Source organism: Hemitrygon akajei, chromosome 17 (assembly GCF_048418815.1).
Source record: "Hemitrygon akajei chromosome 17, sHemAka1.3, whole genome shotgun sequence".
In the NCBI taxonomy this organism is placed as follows: Eukaryota; Metazoa; Chordata; class Chondrichthyes; order Myliobatiformes; family Dasyatidae; genus Hemitrygon; species Hemitrygon akajei.
The window spans coordinates 80,817,908-80,842,461 of record NC_133140.1 but is presented as its reverse complement, the minus strand read 5'-3'; the positions used below and the strand labels follow the sequence as shown (position 1 = coordinate 80,842,461).

The window sequence follows — 24,554 nt, the reverse complement described above, 5'->3', positions numbered from 1 at the left end:
CCTATACTATTCTGTCATGTTATATGATCTATAGGGAATGTTTAGATTGAGCTTAGAATATGTTAAGAGATTGGTACGCCATTGTTCTCGCATGAAGACAATGTCTTATTCAATTTCCTACCTCATCCTGAATGGTAAGTGATTGAACTTTGGGGTAGCATGATAGCGTAGTGGTTAGCACAATGCTTTACATACAGACAACCCTGTAAGGAGTTTGTACGTTTTTCCTGTGACTGCATGGGTTTCCTCCCACAGTCATTGTAAATTGTCCCGTGATTAGGCCAGGATTTAATCGGGGGATTGCTGCATGGTGTACATCGAAGAATCAGAAGGGCCAATTCCACACTCTATCTCATTAAATAATTAAATACAAAACTTTGTCAAAGGCCTGACTAAAGTCCATGTGGAGTACATCCACTGCCTTGCCTTCATCAGCTTTCCTAGTAATTTCCTCAAAAAACTAAAATTTGTTAGACACAACCTAATATGCACAAAGCTAATCAGTCACTGTCTAGATAATATTAATTATATAATACTAATTATATATTCAGTCCATTAGAATACCTTCCGATAATTTACCACAACTGACATCAAGTACAAGCAGAACTGATAATATTTTTGAGGCATTTAGACGACAGGGCATTGAATGATACAGACCATTTGCATACAGATGGGATTAATTCAATTTGGCCATCATGGTTAATATAGACCAAATGGGCCTAAGATTTTGTTCTGTTTCTGTACTGAACTGTTCTATGATTCTATGTTGCTGAAGGTGGTATAAGCTTGGATTATACTTAGAGCTCTGAATAATGGAATCTGTGATATTTTAAGGAAATATTTCTGATCCTATACTTGTTCTGCATATATTTTTTCAATCAATTGTTGACCTTACAGTTTTAGACAAAGTTTTGAAGTCAATGCAAATGTGATGTACTATAAAACCAAAAGACATAGGAGCAGAATTAGGCCAATTGGCCCATCAAGCCTGATCTGCTATTCCATCATGGCAGATTTTTATCCCTCTGAACCCCCATTCTCCTGTACAGTGAATGTCGAGGCATAAAACACTCAAACTGAAATGCAGATGGTCTGGTGAGAATGCATATTTAAGATTATTGCTTTTCTTTTTGAGTAAAAGAGGATTTCTCTGTAAAGTTAACAAGCAAATTCATTTAACACTAGATATGCTTGATTGTTCCTAGGGATTTCACTTTACAGGGAGGTTACCGCAGATGACTATTGAACTTAGAGGGAGCTAAAAGTTGACAGTCAACTCTAGCCTTGATTTAAAATTCTTATGGTTAGAATATAGAAGGCAGAACAGGAACAGGTCCTTAGCCACATGGAGTCTAGGCCAAACATGATGCTGAATTAAGTTAAATATCTTCTAAATGTTTATGATCTAAATCCCCCTAATTCCTTGGATCTATTTAACAGCCTTTTAAACACCTCTGTTGTAACTTTTTTCCAGCACTACCACCAAGAAAGCTGTTGTCAGAACAGTTTTGATGCAGGATTATAACCCGAAAGATCAGCTTTTCCTTCACCCCACAGAAGTTGCTATGCCTGCTGAGTTCATCCAACAGATTGTTTGGACTACCTCATGCATTTCTGATTGCCAAACAATGGGAAGGATGCCGTTATGCTAGAAAGGGTTCAGAAAAGATTCACAAGGACGTTAGCAAGACTGGAAAAATTGGAGAAGTTAAAATGAAAGGGAACACACACACTCACATGATTTTCAGGAACTCAGCAGGTCAAGCAGGATTTATGGAAACGAGAAAATGTCTATGTTTTGGGCCGAGACACTTCCATGCTGTAAAACTCTACGTCTCTTCGTAGCTGAACCTTACTCAAAGTTCAAAGTAAATTTATTCTGAAAATACATATACGTCATCATATAAAACCCCAAGATTCGTATTCTTGCAGGCATATTCAGTAAATTCAAGAAACATAAAAGAATCCTAATAATTTCTTTATTTACATTCTCTCACTTAAGCTTGAAAGCATGTACAACCAAGCTCAAGGACATCTTCTAGCCCACTGTTATAACAGCTCTTTAGTACAATAAATGGACTTCTGACCTCACAATCTACCTCATTATGATCTTAAACCTTATTATTTATCTACACTGCACTTTCTCTGTTGCTCTAACACTTTATTCTGCATTTTGTTATTATTTCATGTTGTCCTACCTCAATGCACTATTCAATGATCTGACTCATATGAACAGTATTTAAGACAAGCTCTTCACTATATCTGGGTAATAATGAACCAGTTCTAATTGCAATTCAATGTTCCCTCTAATTTACAATGACCAGTGTGCGCAAAAATCTTGAGCTATGTAATTTTTTGCCCAGTGACAATAACTTGTGAGCATTGGATTTTATATATAGAGGCTACCATTTTAACAGCTAGCAAAACACCGTCAATAAAAACTTTGATCTCCTCTGGGTTTGATTGTTTGAGTTTTTGCATCATGACAATACACAGAGGTAACACCAGTTCTGTATTATACATAAATATTTCACGTCACTGCACATTCCTGACCCCATGAGTTTTTGGTGTAGGAGTTTCAAATGTTTCTTTAAGCCATCCCACTTTAAATGATTTAGCAGTTCTTTTGTGCTTCACGCCCTTTGCTTCTTTAAAATTCGACATAGTGAATCAATAAGTTCTTTAATAAAACAGGATAAATAAACCAGTTCTAAAACCTGCAGGCAAATCATTGCAAACTCAACACCCGTAGTAGAAATCGGAAAAGGAAATGTGTGTATGATCGTGAAATATACTTAATATGCCAACAAGTCAGAGGATAACAACCTTTTGTGTGCAGTTTAAATTCTTTTCTCTGCTCGTAGCAAAAGATGCACACCTTAGAGGGAGCATTGCTCCCAATTCCAATTCCCAAACTGGAACTACCATGAATGCAAGTATGATTTGTTTTGACTTATTATTAATACCCCAATTTTTGAGATGCAGTGAAAGACTTTTGTTTCAACGCTGCCAATGCTGATCATGACACACAGAAGTTCATCAAAGAAATGCAAAAAAACACTAGAATGCAGAATAGAGTGAAGCAGCTACAGAGAAAGTGCAGAGCAGGCAAACAAAGTATGGCATGATAGCGTAATGGTTAGCACAACGTTTGGCAGTACCAATGACCTGGGTCCAATTCCCATAATATTCCGTAAGAAGTTTGTACATTCTCCCTATGACTGAATGGGTTTCCTCCAGGTGCTCTGGTTTCCTCCCACATTCCAAAGACATGCTCATTAGTCGGTTAATTGGTCATTGTAAATTGTTCCATGTTTAGGCTTGGGTTAAATTGGAAGTTGCTTGGTGGCACTACTCAAAGGGTTGGAAGGGCCTATTTCATGCTGTACCTCAATAAATAAATAGTGCAAGGACTACAGAGAGGTAGCTTGGAAGTTCGAGTTTATCTTTAACATATATCAGGTCCCTTCAAAGTTCAAAGTAACTTTATTATCAAAGTATAAAGACATCACCATATGCAAGCCCAAAACTAATATTTTTATGGGCATACTCAATAAATCCAATAACCATAATAGAATCAATGACAGACCACACCAACAGGGCAGACACCCAATGTGCAAAAGACAACAAACTGTGCAAGTATAAAAAGAAAAAAGAAATAATGGTGGTAATGATAGATAAACAGGCAATGAATGTGAAGTACATGTGATGAAGAGTCTTCAAAAGTGCGTCCATGGGAATATCGCAGTGATGAAGCAAATGAAGTTGAGTGAAGTTACCCTTGTTTGATTAAAGTGTCTGACGGTTGAGGGGTAGTAACTGTTCCTGAACCTGGTGGTGTAGCAGTGAGATAGAAGCTGTCCTTGGGTCTGGTCATACGTGCTTTCAAGCTTTTATATCTTCTGTCCAGCAGGAGAGGAGAGAAGAGAGAATCACTGGAGTAGGAGGAGTCCTTGAATCTGCTGGCTGCTTTTCTGAGGCAGCAGGAAGTGTAGACGGTGTCATTGGAAAGGAACCTGATGTACTGTGTTCACAACTCTGTAATTTCCTGTGATCTTGTTCAGACCAATTGCCATTCCAACCTGTGAGCCATCTGGATAAAATACATTCGTACACTAAATGCATGCTGAATAATGATGGCAATATTATAATTCCCAAGCTAAATGAATATTTCTCTCTTCTTTTTCCAGAACATGTTTATGCACCAATATATCAAGGAATTTCTCTGACAGATCATCTGCGAATTAACTATAGACACCGTGAAAGAATTGAACTGTCACCCAGATATAGCACATGACAGCGTTGTTGGCCTTCAGTTATTGAGGACCTTTGTAATTAGGAACATTTCTCAAAACGTGCTTTTCATGTCCACCTCCTCTGCCCAGTGCCCCTCTCCACTGCCAGAAACACCATCCTTCACACCCATCTGCCCTACTCCCCAAACCTACTGAGAGGTCCATCGAATCATGCCAGAGAGGCTGAGAAAAATGATGATGGATATGCAGGCACGCTTGGTGCTGGTGTGGATTAGTGTGCTTCCACTGGTGCAGCCCATCCCAATGGATGCTCCGCAGAACCTACAAGACAGGGATGTGTTAACACTCGATGGGTTGAACGTTGATGCAGCTGCCCTCAGCCGTGCTAAGAGAGGCTGGGTCTGGAATCAAATGTTTGTGCTGGAAGAATTTTCTGGGCCCGAACCTATTCTTGTTGGACGGGTATGTATTTGATTTAAATATTACTTGATCATAATCTCCACATGAGAAATTGCAAGGCAACAAAGTGTTCATGCATCTTGCAAGAGAATGGCATATACTTTGACATTATTCCTCATCCTCAGCTGTATCTTACTCTTTATTGTGATGTGCACAAGTACATGTATGAATATGTATATACAGTAACACATGTATGTCTGCAGAGTAATCTGTAGTACATTTAATAAAAAGTTACTTGCAGCAGCATCACATGTATGTTGCATTACAGAAACAACCTTCACAGGTAAAACATAAATTAAATGTAAATTATACACATTTTTTACAAGAACACAATCCTGCCACTGTCTGTAAGGCGTTTGTGCTTTCTCCCCATGATCGCGTAGGTTTGCTCTGGGTGCTTGAGCTACCTACCTCTGTCCAAAGACGTACCAGTTGGTAGGTTAATTGGCCATTGTAAATTGGCCCGTGATTAGGCTGATAAAATGTGCGGACTGCTGGGTGGCACAACTTGAAGGACCAGAAGGGCCTATTCGGTGCTGTATCTCAACAAATAAATAATTTTTTAAAACATCAGAACTTAAGTATTGTCCATTATGGTGTAGAGTGATCCAAATGGTCATGGTGTTGGTATACAGAGACAACAATTAGGGTTTTGCCAGTTGGTTCAAAAACTGAATGGCTGAAGGGAAGTAGCAGTTCCTGAACCCAGTGGTGTCAGACTTTTGGCTTCTGCACCTTCTGCTAAATGGTAGCTGAGAGAAGATAGCAAGGCCAGATGGTGGGGATCTTTGATGTTAGATGTTGCCTTCTTGAGGCAGCACCTACTATAGTAACTACCGATGGTAGGCAGCAATGTGCCTGCGATGTTTTGGGACGGGTCCACTTCCCCAGGTTGAAGAGACTACTATGCTGTAATGTTCTATGTTCAGCAAAGAGATATTCCTAAAGTCTCCCTTCTTAATCAGTTTGGTGAGAAACAAGAAGAGAAAAACCAGCAAGAACTACAATGAATTACATTCAAATCAGGTACAGAAAGAGAAACAATGAGAGGGGAAGACTGATTATATTGAAAACAAGAGCAAAAAGAGACCAGATGAAAAGGGAATGAGGCAACTGTTTAAAATTATTTCCTTTTATGGCCCAGAAAATGTGAATTGACATTGTGTTAATGATTTTTGAAATGGTGCTTAGTGCCAGGTCTAACTTTGCAAGGTGACTTTAGTCCAAGTTTAATGTTTTAAGCCTGCAGGTTTGTAGTACTTTTGGGGCAGTTGAGAGTAAAATGCTGCTCCTATTAAGTGAAAGAAAGTAGACAGAGAAATCAGCATTGAGACAGGAGTACCATATAAAAAATGTTAGACGAACTTAGCAGGTCAGACAGCAGCTATGAATAGGAATAAAGTTTCGATATTTCGGACTGAGAGCCTTCATCAGGACTGGTCTTCATCGACTGTTTATTCCTCTCCATAGATGCTGCCTGACCTGCTGATTTCCTCCAGTGTTTAGTATGTGTTACTCTGGATTTCCAGCATCTGCAGAATCTCTTGTGGTTTAGGATGGACCAAAAGGTCATTACAATTCACATCTTGCAATGTAGCTCTTATATGACCTCTAATGAGTGGCAAACCTTTATTGTAAACTTGTCTTTATTTCACCAGAGTTAACTGGGTCTTGTAATCTTGTAAATACTTGTTTTGCTTGTGTATTCATTGATGTTGACTGGAACTATTCTTGTTTCAAAGTAACTGCATTATTAAGAGAGTTATTAATAAATAACTAAATATTTATAGTGAGCCACTGGGCTTTAAAAGAATGAAAGCAAGCTTCAAATGCATTCATTTCGATTGAAGCAGAGAAAATATTGACAGAGATTGAGATTCACTATTTTCTGTGTGATGAAGTTCCCACGCACCTCAGTTTAAATGACCTCCCCCTAATCTTTACCTATTTTCCCTTGTTCGGGCTTCTCTCACTTGTGGTGAGCTAGTTCCAATACAAATTATTCCCGTACATGTTCTGCTGTGTGATGTCAGATAGATAGTGCAAGGTGATATCTGCAAGCATGTGCAATGGTGGAGATTCAATCCAGGGAAAATGAGAAAAATGATGCAAAACACTGTCAAAGTTCAAGTTCAAATATCATTCAACCATATACGAACGCACATGGATGCAGCCAAATTAAACAGTATTCCTCCAGGGCCAAGATGCTAAACACAGTACCAACAGTCATTCACAGCACAAAGCACACAAGGCACATATAAGATTGCAGTAGACATACAATACACAGAAATAAAGTAACAACATATCCCAGATCCCTGAGTGTCAAGTCCTGTAGATTGTTGGTGCATAGGATATTGTTGGCAAGAACAAGCCCGCAGCATTCTGATGATCATGCTCTTAAAAAAGTGCAGTTACAGGCAAATGCAATCCAGCTCGTCTTCCACAGAGCCAACACTGGAGGACAGCACCAACCCAGCCAGGGTGTCGCGCCGCACCATCTCCAGCATCTCTCCCCCCAACCAGGTGGCCGTGATTGGCGACCCCAAAGAATGAAGCTCAGACCATGTTGCAACCGGGGGAACGCAGCTGACCACCACTGGTCTCACCCATGAACCAGTGAAATGAACTTGCAGTATTCCATGTTACCAACGTCCAACAGGGTCTTGCGGTTACAAGAAAGACAGTCACTTGCACCATTTGTTTGATAGCGCACCGCCTCCTCATGTCACCTCTGATGTCTTCTTCCCCGGATGGCTGAAGCAGGATGTCGCATGGTAGGCAGCAAGTCCAGTTTCACCACTATCGAGCAGCTCAGCGATGGGGTAGACCTACAGTAAATGATGTTCTTGACAACCAGTGTCTTATGATTATAAAAAAGACATACAAGACAAACAATTCCACCTTTGGGTGGACCCTGAGAAGCCTCTGCGTTTGAATGTACTACTATCATACTAGGAAGTAAGTCTTTGCCTTATGAAAAAAGGTTGAGTTAACTAGGGCTTTTATCTTTGGAGAGAAAGAGGATGAGAAGTGACTTGATAGAGGTGTATAAGATTCAGGATTCTTTTATTATCAAAGTATGTACAGATTGTACAACCTTGAGATTCACTTGCTCACAGGTAGCCACAAAGCAAGAAATCCGAAAGAACCCAGCAAAAAGAAAGTAAAGAATATGTGAAAAAAGACCAACACTCAATGTACAAGTGAGAAAAATACAAGTCATGCAAACAATTGGAGCAAGCAACAGCATTCCGAAACAAAATGGAGTCCTCAGATCCGAACTCTGGAGCAGCCCGCTGTAGGTCCAAACCCTCGCTTATCAGCTTATCACATTAGCGGGCATGGAGCACAGCAGCCTGGGTAGCCTTCATAACCTCAGGGCCATGGACAAGACCGGCATGGAGAATGAGTGAAATTGGCTCTTGTCCTGGCTGACACCCTGTCTTATCAGTCCACCTGGGCCAGCATTTAAATTGACTCCACAAGTTCGCATGAGGCATAGACAGATTGGATGGCCACAATCGATATTGTGTGTGCTTGTATGGAGTATGATCAGCATTGGGTGACTTTAACACAAAAAAAAACTTGATAGTATAACTAAACACAAGAAATTCTGCAGATGCAGGAAATCCAAAGCAACACACAAATACTGGAGGAAACTCAATAGGTTAGGTAGCATCTATAGGTATCTGTTAGTCTCGAGAGACCATGGATTTATGCCTTGCAAAGTTTCCAGAGCACAGGCCTGGGCAAGTTTGTATGGGAGACCGGCAGTTACCCATGCTGCAAGCAAGTCTCCCCTCTCCACGCCACCGATGTTGTCCAAGGGAAGGGCAAGGGCCAATACAGCTTGGCACCGGTGTTGTCGCAGAGCAATGTGTGGTTAAGTGCCTTGCTCAAGGACACAACACGCTGCCTCAGCTGAGGCTCGAACAAGTGACCTTCAGATCACTAGACCACCGCCTTAACCACTTGTCCACGCACCAACACTTAGGCAGCATCTATGGAAATGAATAAACAGTGGACGTTTCGGGCTGAGACCCTTCATCAGCACTGATGAAGGATAGGATAAATATTAACAGTGGTGAGCTGCTTTGAATCCAGATGTAAAAGTAATTGGCCTATAGTTATATTTTTTTATAGCCAAAAAACGATGCATTTGGGAACTGTTTTGGTAAACTTGTGAATTGGTTAATTATTGTCACATATACAAAGGAACTGTGAAAAACTTGTCTTGCACGCTGTCCATACAGAGCAGTTCATTACAGCAGTGCTCGTTTTCTGAGGCAAGGAGACATGTAGAATCCACGGAGTGGATGTTGCTTCTAATGATGGATTGAGTTATGTCCACAAATCTCTGCAATTAGGGGTCTGAATATTTGATCATTTAATGAGCTTCCACAGATCTAGGTGGTGGAAATTTTAAAGGCTGTCTGCTGCACAAGAAACAGACAGCCTTGAGTCTTTTATGCCCCGTAGCAATTCACATCCACTGAAATACTTCCTGAAGTGTTGGAAGCACGGTAGTCATTATGTGATCAATCGACTTCAACAGACAGCAAGGTGATAAATTTGTCATCATCTCAATTCCAAAGGGTCAACTAGTCATCCAAGACTGTGGCACCTAGATAGAAACTCTCCAGCCACAAGAAGCACCTGGCTTCAAACTCTCAGATGGTTCATGCTTGGATTTGTCTCACAGTCTTTAGATTATTATTAAGGTCAAGGGAATGTTCACCCAACAGCAGGATTATGTGATGATTGCAGTTTGCTGACACCTCAATGGACCTTGAGCTTGTTTGCAGTAATCTTTGCCAGAATCTTGTCTGTTTGGAACATTGTGTGTCAATAGATGAAGCAAGTGCGATGGTGTTGCAGAAGAAATGACCAAACCATGGCTCATCTGTCAGTCTACATTGCAGATATACAGATGAGAGCAGGAACAGGCCACTCAGTTACTTAACCCTGCTCTGCCGTTTAACAAGATCCTGGTTGTTCTGATTGTGATGTCAAAATCCTATAAACCTGCAGCAATCTTTCACTTCCTTGCTCATCAAGAACCTGTCTTTGGAGTCACAAGGGACTGGAGAAGCTGGAATATGGAGCAATGCACAAAAAGCTGGAAGAATCCAACGGGTCAGGCAGAATCGATGAAGGAAAATGGACAGATGGCTTTTCAAGTCAAGACCTTTCATCTGTCTATCTAGGCCTGCCATAAAAACATTCAAAGATTCTGCCTCCAATATCCTTTAAAGGAACATCTTTCAAAGTCTCATGAACCCCTAAGGGAACTAATGTCATCTCAGCTCCATCTTAAATGGGCAACTTCTTTTTTCTTTAAAGTGACAACAAAATACCTGATAGTCTCATAAGGAAACATCCTCTCTACATCCATCAGGATAAGACCTCTCAGGATTCTGCACTCAGTGGATGCTTTATTAGATACACCTGTACATCTGCTTGTTAATGCAAATATCTAATCAGTTAATCATGTGGCAGTAACTCAATGCATAAAAGCAAGCAGACACGGTTGAGGTTCATTTGTTTTTCAGACCAGACATCAGAATGATGAAGAAATGTGGTCTAAGTGACTTTGACTGTGGAATGATTGTTGGTGCCAGACAGGGAGGTTTGAATATCTCAGAAACTGCTGATCTCCTGGAATTTTCATGCATAGCGGTCTCCAGAGTTTACAGGAAATTGTATGAAAAACATTCAGTGAGCGGCAGTTCTGTGGGTGAAAATGGCCTGTAATGAGAGAAGTTCGAGGAGAATAGACAGACTGGTTCAAGGTGACGGGAAGTCGATAGGAACTCACATAACCATGTGTTACAACAGTGGTGTGCAGAAGTGCATCTCTGAATGCACAATCTTGAAGTGGATGGGCTGCAGCAGAAGAAGACCATGAACATCATTCAGTGGCCACGCTGCTAGGTGCAGGAGGTAAAGTAGTCACTGGGTGTATATTTTTCAGTCTTGTGGACACTTCCCTCACTTTCTCCCTAACTCCTGTTCCTGTGGTTGCAAATCCAGCCTGTGCCACCTTCGCTCAGAGGGCAAGCTGCCTACTCTGGATACTAGTCTAGTAAAGCTCTGAATTACTTCTAACATTTGACTTGGTGCCTTAAAAAGAGGTCTACTACTCAGTGCATGTATTACATGCAGGCAATGTTAGCACTGGAATGTGAGGTGACACTTACAGGCTGCCCCCAACACATCCTTGGTTGTTAACAAACACCGCATTTCTCTGTTTAATGTCACTCGACCAGACTTCTCTCCAAGTCACTATATCACCTTCTACACCTCAGCTTTTATATTTTTAAAAAAAGAGAACTTTCTGAAAAATTGTAAGTACGGTACATTCACAGTACATATTATTTCTTCAAAGAATGCCAATAAATTTGTTAAATGTGACATCCCTTTCACCTGATTACCTATAATGTCTTTAATGATAGCTTTGAACAGTTTTGCTATGACAGATGGAAATCTAACTAGCCTGTGGTTTTCTACTTTCCATTTTCCAAGAATTACTTTTACTTATTCCTTTCCCATGAACTAGGAGTTAAATAAGGTCAGTTCAGTAGGGAATTGTGATTCAACCATATTGTGGTGTGTTGGACTTGGGTTCTGATCAGTCAGGGCAAATCTAGGAGACTTCTTATCCAAGGAAAAGGGCACCAAATAACTAAAAGATGTTATATAAGACATAGGAATGCAATTAAGCCATTTGGCCCATTGAGTCTGCTGACATTCTATTATGTCTGATTTACTTTCTCTCTCAAAACCATTCTCCTGCCTTCTTCTCGTAATCTTTGATTCCCTGACTAATCAAGAACCTGTCAAACTCCACTTTCAATATACCCAATAAGCTGATCTCCACAGCCGTCTGAGGCAATGAATTCCACAGATTCACCAGCCTTTGTTTAAAGAAATCTCTCTTCATCTCTGTTCTAAATGGACGTCCCTCTATTCTAAGACTGTGCCCTCTGGTCCTACACTGTCCCACTATAGGAAACAGCCTATATAATTTCCACAACCACTTTGTCTAGGCTGTTCAATATTTGATAGGTTTCAATAAGATCCACCCCCCTCCCCATTCTTCTAAACTCCAGAGAGTACAAGCCCAGATCCATCAAGTATTCCTCATATGTTAATCCTTTCATTCCTGGGATAATTTTTGTGAACTTCCTCAAGACCCTCTCAATGCCATCCCATCTTTTAGATAAGGAGACTAAAACTGTTCATAATACTCTAAGAGTGGTCTGACAAATGCCTTATAAAGGCTCAGCATAACATCCTTGCTTTTATATTTTAGTCCTCTCAAAATGAATGCTAACATTGCATGCGACCACCTTACCACTGACTCAACCAGCAAGTTAAACTTCAGGGAAACCTGCACAAAGATTCCCAAGTTCCTTGGCACCTCTGATTTTTGAATTTTTTCCCTGTTTAGAAAATAGAATCTGCCTTTATTCCTTTTCTACCAAAGTGCATTACCATGCACTTCCCTACACTATATTCCATCTGCCTCATCCTTTTCCCTTCTCCAGTATGTCTAAGTCCTCATCACTACCTACCCCATCCACCTATCTTCCTAGCATCCACAAACCTGGTCACAAAACTAAGAATTTCTTCATCCAAATCATTGACGTATAATGTGAAAAGAAGTGATTCAAACACCAACCCCTGTGGATCAATCGTATGTGACAATGCACCAATACATATTTGCACTAGTATTAATTTCTAGATTTAGGTAAATGACTGTATTCATAGTTATGCATGGGTGATTATAAATGTGATAAACTTTAAAATACATCTTGATCATCATGGACACTTAGGCTGAAGGGCCTTTTTCCATGGTGTATGACTCTATGACGCTATAACATATGACAATAAAGAACCAATTTATATTTATATTAGGGCTATTTATAAATATAACTTAGACCATAAGCCATAGGAACGGAATTAGGCCATTCAACCCATCAAGCTCCACCATTTAAACATGGCTGATTCATTTTCTCTCTCAAACGCATTCTGCTGAATTCTCCCCATCACCTTTGTTGACCTGACTAACCTGTCAACATCCACTTCAAATACACCTGATAATTTGGCTCCACGACTATCTGTGGCAATGAATTCCCGAGATTTACCATCCACTGGCTGAAAAAAAAATCATCTTCATCTCTATTCTAAAGGAAAGTTGTTCTATTCGGAGTTGTAGCTTCTGGTCCGAGACTCTTCTCCTACTGGAAACTTGAAAAATAATAGTTATGTTAGGGTTATTATAGTTATTTTACAATTTATATCAGTGACATGGATGAAAAATATATACACTGTATATATGAGAGGAATATATATATAGCCAATACAAGGGGACATAAATTTAAGGTGACACGCACAAAATGTTGTAGGAACTCGGCAGGTCAGGTAACATCCATGGAAATATTGACTACTTATTCATTCCCGTAGATGCCTGACCTGCTGAGTTCCTCCAGTACTGTGTGTGTGTTCCTTTTGATTTACAGAATCTGCAGATTTTCTCGTCTTTACCCCCAAGGTGATTCAAGGAAAAAAAGAAAGGGGATGGTCAGAGATTGAATTTTTCGTGGAAAGTGGTAAATTTATGGAACATGCTACTGGGGGTGGCGGCAGATGCAGGTACATTAGGAACATTTAAGGACCTTTTAGATAGGCGCATGGACGACTGAAAAATGGAGGGCTGTGGAAGAGGGAAGGGTTAGATTGATCTTGCAGTAAGTTTAAAGGTTGGCACAACATCATGGGCTGAAGGGGCCTGGATTGTGTTGTACCATCCGATCTTTTCATTTTCTATGTTTGATTTTGGACTCTAATCAATGTGCAAAAGAAGACAAACTGTGCAAATAAAGAAGTAAGTAAGTAAATAACCAGTACTGAGAACATGATTTTAGAGTCCTTGAAAGTGAGTCTGTAGGTTGTGGAATTAGCTCAGTGTTGAGCTGAGTGAAGTTATCCATACTGCTTCAGGAGCCCGATGGTTGGTGGGTAATAACTGTTCCTGAACCTGGAGGTGTAGGATTATGCTCAATGAAAGGATCTTGTTTCACAGGTCTGTGTGAGATGAGAAAGTTCACACTTCGGTGTTTATCCCACACTTGTGATACTAATGATGCCTTTCACAGGTTTCCCAGAAGTGCTGGTTTAGTATATTGTCGTTGATAGCGTTCTTCTCAGTGGCTACTACACCACAAAGCTCAATGTTCAAAGATATATTCAAATCTTTCAAACATATAGATGTACACCGCCAAAAGAAAAAAACCTGCTTCAGACCAAGGTGCAAAACACACTACATATAACAAACACACACAACACAAAGTACTGTTATCACAAGCAAGTTAGTAAATAATAAGATTCATTTGTGACACAAGTTAAAAAGGAAGCAGTATAAATAAATAAATGAACAAACAAATAAATACATAGATAAATAAATAAAATCATTCTCATCAACTGCCCCAGGTTCTATAGCTCACCTACATGCCAGAGGGACAATTTACAGAGGCCAATTAAACAACCAATCCATCCACTTTGGAATGTGGGAGGAAACTGGATTGCCCTGAGGAAAGAGAACATGGAAATCTACAGCACATTACGGGCCATTTGGCCCACAATGTTGTGCCGACCATGTAGCCTACTCTAGAAACTGCCTAGAATTTCCCTACTGCACAGCCCTCTAGTTTCTAAGCTCCACGTATCTATCTCAGATTCTCTTGAAAGATCCAATTGTATCTGCCTCCACTACTGTCACTGGCAGTGCAATCCACATACCCAACATTCTCTGTGTGAAAAAAATACCCCTGACTTCCCCCTTGTATTTACTTCCAAGCACCAAAACACTATGTCCCCTCATGTTAGCCACATCACCCCTGGGAAAAAGCCTCAGTTATCCACACAATCAACATCCTATACACCTCTATCAGGCTACCTCTCATCCTCTGTCGCTTCAAGGAGAAAAGGCCGAGTTCACTCAACCTATTCTCATAAAGCATGCTCTCCAATCCAGGCAACGTCCTTGTAAATGTCCTCTGCACCCTTTCTATAGTTTCCCCATCCTTCCTGGAGTGAGGTAACCAGAACTGAACACAGTTCTCTACAAGGGGTCTGACCAAGGATTTATATAGCTGTAATCTTACCTCACAGCTCTTGAAAGCCACATAGTTGCAGGGAGGATGTGCAAACTCCACAAAGACAGGGCCAGAGGTCAGGACTGATCCTGGGACATTGAAGCTGCGAGGCAGTAATTCTGTCAGTTACACCACTGAAGGCTGTTATGTCGATGGTAAACAGGAATGCAGATGAGAAAGATCCTAATCACCAGGCAAGTAGGCTTAAAGGGCCGAGCGGCCTACTCCTTGCACTTGGTGCTTTGTTCAACCACAACTAGTCAGGGCTGAAGTGTTATGCTTCAATCGGGTCTTGTACCTCATGGTAGTATAGTGATTAGCGCATCGCTTTACTGCATGAGCAATTACCAGTAAGGGTTCAATTCCTGCACTGTCTACAGGGAGTTTGACCACAAGCTTTCCATGAAGTATTCAGGATTTCTCCCATATCCCAAAGATGTATGGGTTAGGATTAGAAATTTCAGCGCATGCAATTTTGGCATCGGAAAAACACTGACACTTTTGTGCTGCTCGCACAACCTTTGCTGATTTGATTTGAAGAATTTCAGGTTGTGTATTGTATAAATTCTCTGATATTTAATGGAGCTATTGAACTATTGAAGCAACACCTTCTTTCTATGTTTCAATGTACGTGTGAAAAGAAAAGCTAATCTTTTTGTTTGAACCTCATTGGAACCATGTATGTCTAAGGCACTGAACGAATGATTTGGATGGGAATGCGAGTAAGATTTAGGGCGACAGGCATTGGTATTAGAATTGGTTTAGTACTGTCACACGTACCAAAATACAATGAAAAGCTTGCCTTGCATATTACGGCCGTAAGACATCAGAGCATAATTAGGCCATTTGGCCCATTGACTCTGCCATGTAGAGGACCATGGCTGGTCCTTTTTTTTTCTCCTCAACCCCATTTCCCGTCCTCCTCCTCATAACCTTTGATGCCATGTCCAATCAAAAATCTATCAATCTGTGCCTTAAATACACCCAACAACCTGGCCTCCACAGCTGTATGTGGCAACAAATTCAACAAATTGACCACCCTTTGACTAAAGAATTTCTCTGCATCTCTGTTTTGAAAGGGCACTCCTCTATCCTAAGGCTGTGCCCTCTTGTCTAGAGTGTCCCACCATGGGAAACATCCTTTCCACATCTACTCTGTCTAGGCCTTTCAACATTCAAAAGGTTTCAATGAGATCCCTCCTCATCCTTCTGAATTCCAGTGAGTACAGTCCCAGAGCCATCAAACGTTCCTCGTATGGTAGCCCTTTCCTTCCTGGAATCATCCTTGTGAACACCTCTTCTGGACCCTCTCCAATGCCAGCACACCTTTTCTAAGATGAGGGGCTCAAAACTGTTCACATTACTCAAGATAAGGCCTCACCAGAGCCTTATAAAGCCTCAGCATCACATCCTTGCTCTTGTATTCTCGACCTCGTGAAATGAATGCTAACATGGTATTTGCCTTCCTCACCACCAATTCAACCTGTAAGTTAACCTTCAGGGTGTTCTGCACAAGGACTCCCAAGTCCCTCTGCATCTCAGATTTCTAGATTTTCTCCCCATTTAGAAAATAGTCTACACCTTTATTTCTACTACCAAAGTGCATAAGCATGCATTTTCCAACATTGTATTTCATTTGCCACTTTCTTGCCCATTCTCCTATCTGTCTAAGTCCTTCTGCATTCTATCTGTTTCTTCAACACTACCTGACCCTCCACTAAATCTTCGTATCATCTGGAAACTTGGCAACAAAGCCAACTATTCCATCATCTAAATCATTTATCTACAGCATAAAAAGAAGTGGTCCCAACACCGACTCCTGCGGAATACCACTGGAACACTGGAAAAGGATCCTTTTATTCCCACTCGCTGCCCCCTATCAATCAGCTAATGCTCTAACAGTTGGTCATACAGATGAAATCATTGAACGTGCACTGAACTAAAATGAGGTAAAACAATAACAATGCAGAACGAAGTGTAAAAACAGTTGAAAAAGTGCAGTGCAGGTGAATGATAAAGTGCACAATCATAATGAGTTAGATTGTGAGGCCAAGATTCCAGCTTGTCATACACCATATCCATTGAAGAGTCTGATAACAGTGGGATAGAAGCTGCCATTGAGAGTGGTGGTATTTGTTTTATGACTCTTGTATCTGTTTGATAGAAATGGTCTGTGTAGGGTAGAGAAGAGAATGTCTGGGATAGGTGCAGTCATTGATTAAGCTTGCTGTTCTACTGAGGCCTCTACAAGATAGTCATCAAGTTTATTGGCATTTAACTATGTAAATGTATATAACATATATAACCATATAATGTATATAGAAACAAGATAATGTTTGTCCATACCAGGTGGTACAGCACAGTAGTACACATAACACACAATAAATTATAAAGGAAAGGATAAAATCTATAGATGAATCACACATAAATAACAAACTAAGTGCATTAATATTAAATATTGTAAGGTACGGAACAGATTAATCAATGACACTTTGAATGAGATGCAGCCAGTTCAGAACCCTAATGGCCTGGGGTAAGAAACTGTTTCACATCCAGACTACTCTTGTTTTTATGTATCAGAGTCTCCTGCCTGATGGTAGAAAGTCAAAGAGGATGCTGGAAGAATGGGAGGGATCCTTGATAATACTTAGGGTCCTGTATATGTAGCACTCCTGATAAAATTCTCTGATGGATGGTAAGGAGACCCCTGTGATCCTCTTGGCTGTTTTTTCACAGTCCTTTGTAGGGACCTCTGGTCCGATGCTCGACTGCTTCTAACACCAGATGTAAATACAGCTTCTCAGGACACTCACAATGGTGCTTTTGTAAAATGCAGTTAAGATGGGGTGGTGGCGACCCTCGCTTGCCTCGATCTTCTCAGGAAGTGGAGATGCTGTTGTGCTGCACTGTCCTGCCTATAGAGCCTCTCCTCTATAACGGCGTCTATACAGGGGAGGTTGGACCCTGTAATGTGCTGTAATGTCCACAGCTCTCTACCGCTTCTTGTGTTCAGTACAGACAGACAGAATGGTTTTTGTGATGCATCAATAAAAGGAAGCTCGGGGCTACTCTTTTGGAACTCAGCAACAGCGTTCCACAAAGTGCATTCCCCATCTGCGCTTTTGACCTCCCAATGTGGAGGAGCCTGCATTATGTGTGAATAAGTGTTCTTAATGTGTACCCACTCAGGCATTGGATCATAAATAACAATGGAATGAGTTCCAGGTAACGTGAAGTGTAAACTAATATCTGACTTGGCAGGGTTATTTTACCTGCAATGACAAAAGGTATCAAAGCAAAGAGGAAACAGAAATTATTTCATTTTGTAGCATATTTGTCAAAGTATATATCCATAACACACCATCCAATTACAATACATTGAGATAGACATCTCTTAAGCCCATAAGACATAGAAACAAAACTAGACTATTCGGTCCATTTTTTGAAACTGCTTCTTCCCCACTGCCATCAGATTTCTGAACAATTTATGAATCTATAAGTACTACCTCATTATTTTGCTCTCTCTTAGCACCGTTTTTTATACTGCATATTTCCTATTGCAACTTATAGTAATTCTTTATGCATTGCTCTGTCATGCTGCTGCAAATTTCACAACATAAATCAGTGATAATAAACCTGATTCAGTTTCTTGTTCTAACTGTCTTTTAACAGTTGTATGTACCTGCCTCAGCCACTTTCTCTGGCAGCTCATTGCAAAATGTCATAAGACCATAAAACGCAGGAGCAGAATTAGGCCATTTGGCCCATCGAGTCCGTTCCAAAATATCACGGCTGATTTATTATCCCTCTCAACTCCATTTTCCTGCCTTCTCTCTATAACCTTTGACTAATCAAGAATCTATTAATCCCCACTTTAAATGTACTCAATAACATGGCCTTTCACAGTCATCAGTGGCAATGAATTCCAGAGATTCCCCACCCTCTGCCCAAAGAAATTACTTCTCATCTCTGTTCTGAACAGACTTCCTTCTATTGTAAGTTACAATGTCATGTTCTAAGTTACGGTGTTACACATCCAAAGTGATTTCTATCCACTATAATCATAGGAATTAAAATATTAAAAGGCACATGGCAATTATTTATAACTGGATTATTGAAGTAATGAATCCAAAGATACCTTGCAGTGGAGACAAGGAAAATGAATAGGAAGATTCTCCTGTAGTATGTTTGCCAGCGGACTTGTCTGATGGAAGTGTCTTCTTCTGCTAAAGCTCATCATTCCTGCTGGGGCATAGGCCATCAACAGCCACTCTCCACAGTCCTCTCTGTTGGACTAAAGGTTGATCGGCCCTTTGGCTTCCCCTTTCACCAAACAGATTCATACGCCTTCTAGGCGAAGATTCTTCCTCACCTGGGGAGGAGGTACTTGGATTTTCTGTAGCACTACATTTTTACGGAATGGTGTTTCTACCCCCATGCCCAATCCTTCTCCTTTCACAGATATAGGCTTGGCTTTAGGAGCCTTGGTTTGTCACCAAACACTCTTGCAAATTTCTACAGCTGTACCATGGAGATTCTGGTTGCATGGCTGTCCGGCATGGAGGGGCCACTGTAGAGGATTAGAAAAAACTGCAGGAAGTTGTAAACTCAGCCAGCTCCATCATGGGTACTGGCCTTCCCAGCGTCAAGGACCCCTCCAAAAGGCAATGTCTCAAAAGGTGGCATTAATTGTTAAGGACCCTCATTACCCAGGACATACCCTCTTCTCATTGCTACCATCAGGGAGGAGGTACAGGAGCCTAAAAACACACCCTTAATGTTTTAGGAACAGCTTCTATATCCCTCTGCCATCAGATCTCTGAATGGACAATGAACTCACGTACACTGCCTCACTCTAATTTTTTGCTCTCTTATTGCACTACTTATTAAATTTAAATTTTAATATATACTTTTATCGTAATTTATAGGTTTTTTTAATACTACCTATTGCAATGCACCAATGCTGCAAAGTTAACAAATTTCACGGCGTACATCAGTGATATTAAACCTGATTCTGAAAGTAAAGTTCGGAGAGTGACTCTCTATGTGAAAGCAAGCACAGCTTCTACCTCTGCGAGGGACACACTGACTTGAATGTCTCTTGGGAAAGGAGTGGACTGTGCTGATAGAGCTCACTCTTAAAGGAAAGCTGGTATTTCTAGGTTAGTAATACCTCTATGAGCTTATTGGTTTGAAACCCTTGCTCCATGGTTTTAATCTCATAAGTCTGACTTTTGTTTTCGCACTATTTAAGTGACACCGCTGGCCGGCGTTAACTGTTGTATTCTACGTCTGACTGAGGGTCTCAGTGCAACTTTCAGGTCAGCCTAGGTTTTATTTCGCCAGAGGTGCTGCTATCTGTCAGAGGGCAAGCAGAGACAGCGATGAGCAGAACTGGAGAAGAAAAGGTACACTTTTCATTGATTGACGACTCCTTCAAGTGTGAGTGCTGTGATATTTTCTGTGACACAATTAGGTCTCCAAGGAAGAGATTAGTCAGATAGATTTGTTGAATTTTGTGATACAGTATAGCCTGATCTTCCTTAAATGCGAACAGAATTCAGGAATGCTAAGGACCTCTGTACTTTTCCAAATGTCACCGCAGAGAGGTATTCAGTAAAGCACGACGAAAATGAAACTGTATTGAATGTAGCTTTCACAGACTCTAAGTTTTGAACTGATTTTTTTTTAACATGAGTGCATAGAATAGCAGGCTCAGATATTTCTTATTTCTCTTCTCTGTCAGTGTGTCCTTTGATAAGTCACTCAGTGTCAATGATTTACACATAATCTATTTTATTCTTTTGAATTTGATGAATTGCTTACAGTAAGATTGAAACACTCCTCCATCCTTTCCCTCTGATTAATTTCTGGAGTGAATTCTACACGCTGCTTGCACTGTCTGCAAGCGATGGTTTTATTATTTATAAAGCCACAATTTAAAATTTATCATTAGTGATTTATAATCACCATGCTTCTTTTTCCTGAGGACTTGCACTGTCTAGAGTGTTCTTCCTCTTTTGCAGTCTGAATTGTGTCTTTCTCTCTGTCCAAAACAGCTCTTGAACCTCTGGGTCAGAAGGTCTTGTGTTATAAACATACTGTAAAGTGATTCATAGAGTATTATAGAATTATACAGCACAGAAACAGACCTTCAGTCCAACTCATCCATGGTCATCAAATGCCTATTGAAGCCAATTTCTTGCATTTGTCCCATAACATAGCTCTGTAATCTTTCCTATCAGAATCAGGATCAGGTTTAATACCACCTTATTGAGATACTGCCTTTTGAAGGTATCATTGATGTTGGGGAAGGATAATGCCCATGATGGAACTGTATGAGTTTGTAACCCTCTGAAGCTGTTTCCAATCCCATGCAGGGGCTTCTCCATACCAGACAGTGATGCAAGCAGTTACAATGGTCTCCAATATATATCTGTAGAAATTTGATAGAGTCTTTGGTGACATACGTAGTCTCTTCAAACTCCAATTGAAATGTGGTCAGTTATGTTCCTTCTTCGTAATTACAACAGTATGTTTGGCACAGGATAGATCTTCAGAGATGTCAGCATCCACAAACTTGAAGCTTTTCCACTTCTGACCCCTTCCCCATACCTGTCTAAATATTTTTTATATGCATTGTAATTGTACCTGCCTCGATCGCATCCTCTGGCAGCTGTTCTATTTACCCTTCACCCACTGTGTGGGGAAAATACTTGCTCTTCAGATCCCCGCTCTGCTTAAACTTCATCTTCAATAGACAATGTCTTAAGAAGGTATCATCCATCACAAAGGCTCCTCACCAACTGGGACATACCCTCTTCTCATTACTATCAGTAGGGAACTGTTACAGGAGCCTGAAGTCCAGCTTCTTCTCCTCTGAATTTTATATATATTTGTTTACTTACTTAGGTATTCAACATGGAACAGGCCTTTCAGACACAACAGGCTGCACCACACAACAACCCACCCACCTATTTAACCCTAGCCAAATCTCAGGGCAACCACAATGATCAATTAACCTACTAACTGATACATCTTTGGACAGTGTCAGAAAACCAGAGCACCCAGATGAAACTCATGGGAAGGGGTACCAATTCATACAGAGGGCACAGATTCATACAGAGTGTAAAGGAATTTAATTCCGAACACTGATGCCCAAAGCTGTAATAGCATCATGCTAACTGAATGAATGGTCCATGGACCCATGGAACACAACCTTGTTAATCTTTATTTTTGCATTTTTTATTTATTCTTGTAGGTTATGGAATTTCATGTCTTTGGCAGTACTATTGTTGCAAAACAGCAAATTTCACGCCATATTGTGATTCTGACTATGTGCGTCATAGTATCATAGCGGTTAGTGTGATGCTATTACAGTTCGGGGCATTCTGGGTTTCAGAGTTCACTTCCGGGATTCTCTGAAAGGAATTTTTCGATATCTTCCTCGTGGAATGCATGGGTCTTCCCCAGGTTTATTCCCACAGTCCAAAGGTGTACTGGGTAGGCCAATTGGTTATTGGAAGTTGTCTTGTGATTAAGTTTGGGTAAAATTGGGGTTGTCAGGAATTGCTGGGGAGTGTGGCGCAATTGGCTGGATGAGCTTACTCCAAGCTGTATTGATAAATAAACAAACAAACAAATGGATAAATATGAAACTCATTTCCACCACTTCCTCTGGCAGCTAAGTCCTAAGTCCACGGCCTAAGGTAAAAGGATTTTCGGGCTCTGATACCTCCTCCTTGTTGAGAGCAATGAGAGGAAGGCATGTCTTGGGTGATGAGGATCCTTAATAATGGATGCTGCATATTTGAGGCATCACCTTTTCAAAGTGTCCTTGATGCTGGGGTGGCTGGTGCCCATGATGGAGGTGGCTGAGTTTACAACTTTCTGCAACTTCTTCTGATCTTGTGTAGTAGTCCCTCCATACCAAATGGTGGTGCAACCAGTTAGAATGCTCTCTATGGTGCATCTCTGGAAATTTGTGAGTGTCCTTGGTGACATGCCAATTCTCTTCAAAATCCTATTGAAATATAGTTACTGTCGTTCCTTCTTTGTGATTGCATCAATGTGATGGGTCCAGAGATATTGACAATGAGGTATTTGAAGCTGCTCACCATTTTCACTTCTGATCTCTTGATGAGGACTGGTGTGTGTTCACTCGACTTACCCATCCAGAAGTCCACAATTAATTCCTTTGGCTTACTGATGTTGAGTGCAAGGTTGTTGCTGTGACACGACTCAACCAGCTGAGATATCTTTCTCCTGTACACCTCCTCATCGCTATTTGAAATTCTGCCAACCATAGTTGTGTCATTGGCAAATTTGCAGATGGTGTTTGAGCTGTGCCTAGCCACACAGTCGTGGGTGTAGAGTAGAGCAGTGGGCTAAGCACGCATCCACGAAGAGCGCCTGTGTTAATTGTCAGTGAGGAGGAGATACTATTTCCAACCTCCAGTCTGTGGGGTCTTTCAATGAGGAAATCAGGGATCCAGTTACAGAGGGAAATACAGAGACCCAGGTTTTAGAGCTTTTTGATTAGGACTGAGGAAATGATACTGAGAGTGAGAAGGTTAACTTTGCTGATCCAGTTACAGAATAATTGCAGTGGTTGGACTTTATTCTTCACTGGCACGTTTATATGTCCATGTTACAAAAGCATTATTTGTCCAAAAAGCATCAAAACCGTGGTCCTGCTCATCAATGCAGTACCAGATGGTACCACAGCACGGTGGTTACTGCAACACTTTTCAGCGCCAGTGGTTATTAATCCAGGTTCTATCCTACAGCTGTCCATAAGGAGTTTGTATATATTTTCCCCGTGACCGTGTGGGTTTTCTCTGGGTGCTCCAGTCTCCATCCACATTCCAAAAGAAATGCGGATTAGGGTTAGTAAGTACGAGCATGCTATATTGGTTCTGCAAGCATAGCAATACTTAAAGGCTGTCCCTAGCACCTGTTTGGACCAGGTTAGTCATTAACACAAGCTATGCATTTCTGTGTACCTTTTGAAATAAGTGTGGCATACAAAGCTAATTAATTATGAAGCGAATCTCTTCACTGGACACTGCCCAGAAGAAGGCAATGGCAAACCAATTATTTCAAAAAATTTGCCAATAACAATTATGGTCATGGAAAGGCCCCAGTCACCCACGTCATACAAAACAGCACTTAAAAATAACTATGTCTTCACTGCTACCTTCAAATTGTAAAAGCACCATGTTCACCAAACATCACAACCAGCGTAATGTAAATACAATTCCTTTCACTTATTCTTTTCTAAAAACCCATGACAACTTAAACTCCACAATTTCCTTCCAATTCTTCTCTTGTTCTGTCCTCCCAAGTCCCACACAGACCATTGTTATTTCACCTCTTCATCCACAGGAACCTATTTCATCAAGTCAACCATATCCCCTGAGCAGTTCTTTTTTTATGTTAATCTAGTGATTAGGTCTCTGAGGACCTAACCCCTGGACGCAACAAATTGATGCAGCTATAAAGAAGGTAAGACAATGGCTATATTTCATTAGGAGTTTGAGGAGATTAGGTATGTCACCAAAAACACTCAATTTTCTATAGATGTACCATGGAGAGTATTCTAACTCGCTGCATCAACATATAGTAAGGGAGGGGAAGGGGGCTACTGTACAGGATTGAAGTAAGCTGCAGAGAGTTG

At 40.7% G+C, this 24,554-nt stretch overlaps 1 protein-coding gene across 2 annotated transcripts in view; it reads left to right on the top strand.

The window, feature by feature from the left end:
• The window catches only part of cdh8 (cadherin 8), a 311,216-nt gene that overhangs the window by 31,168 nt on the left and 255,494 nt on the right, over positions 1–24,554 (top strand). For both annotated transcript variants that reach the window (XM_073070417.1, XM_073070416.1), the window contains exon 2: positions 4,191–4,718. In XM_073070417.1, coding sequence (XP_072926518.1) covers positions 4,467–4,718 — 252 coding nt within the window. In that variant the 5' untranslated portion in view covers positions 4,191–4,466. The remainder of the gene's footprint in view (positions 1–4,190; positions 4,719–24,554) is intronic.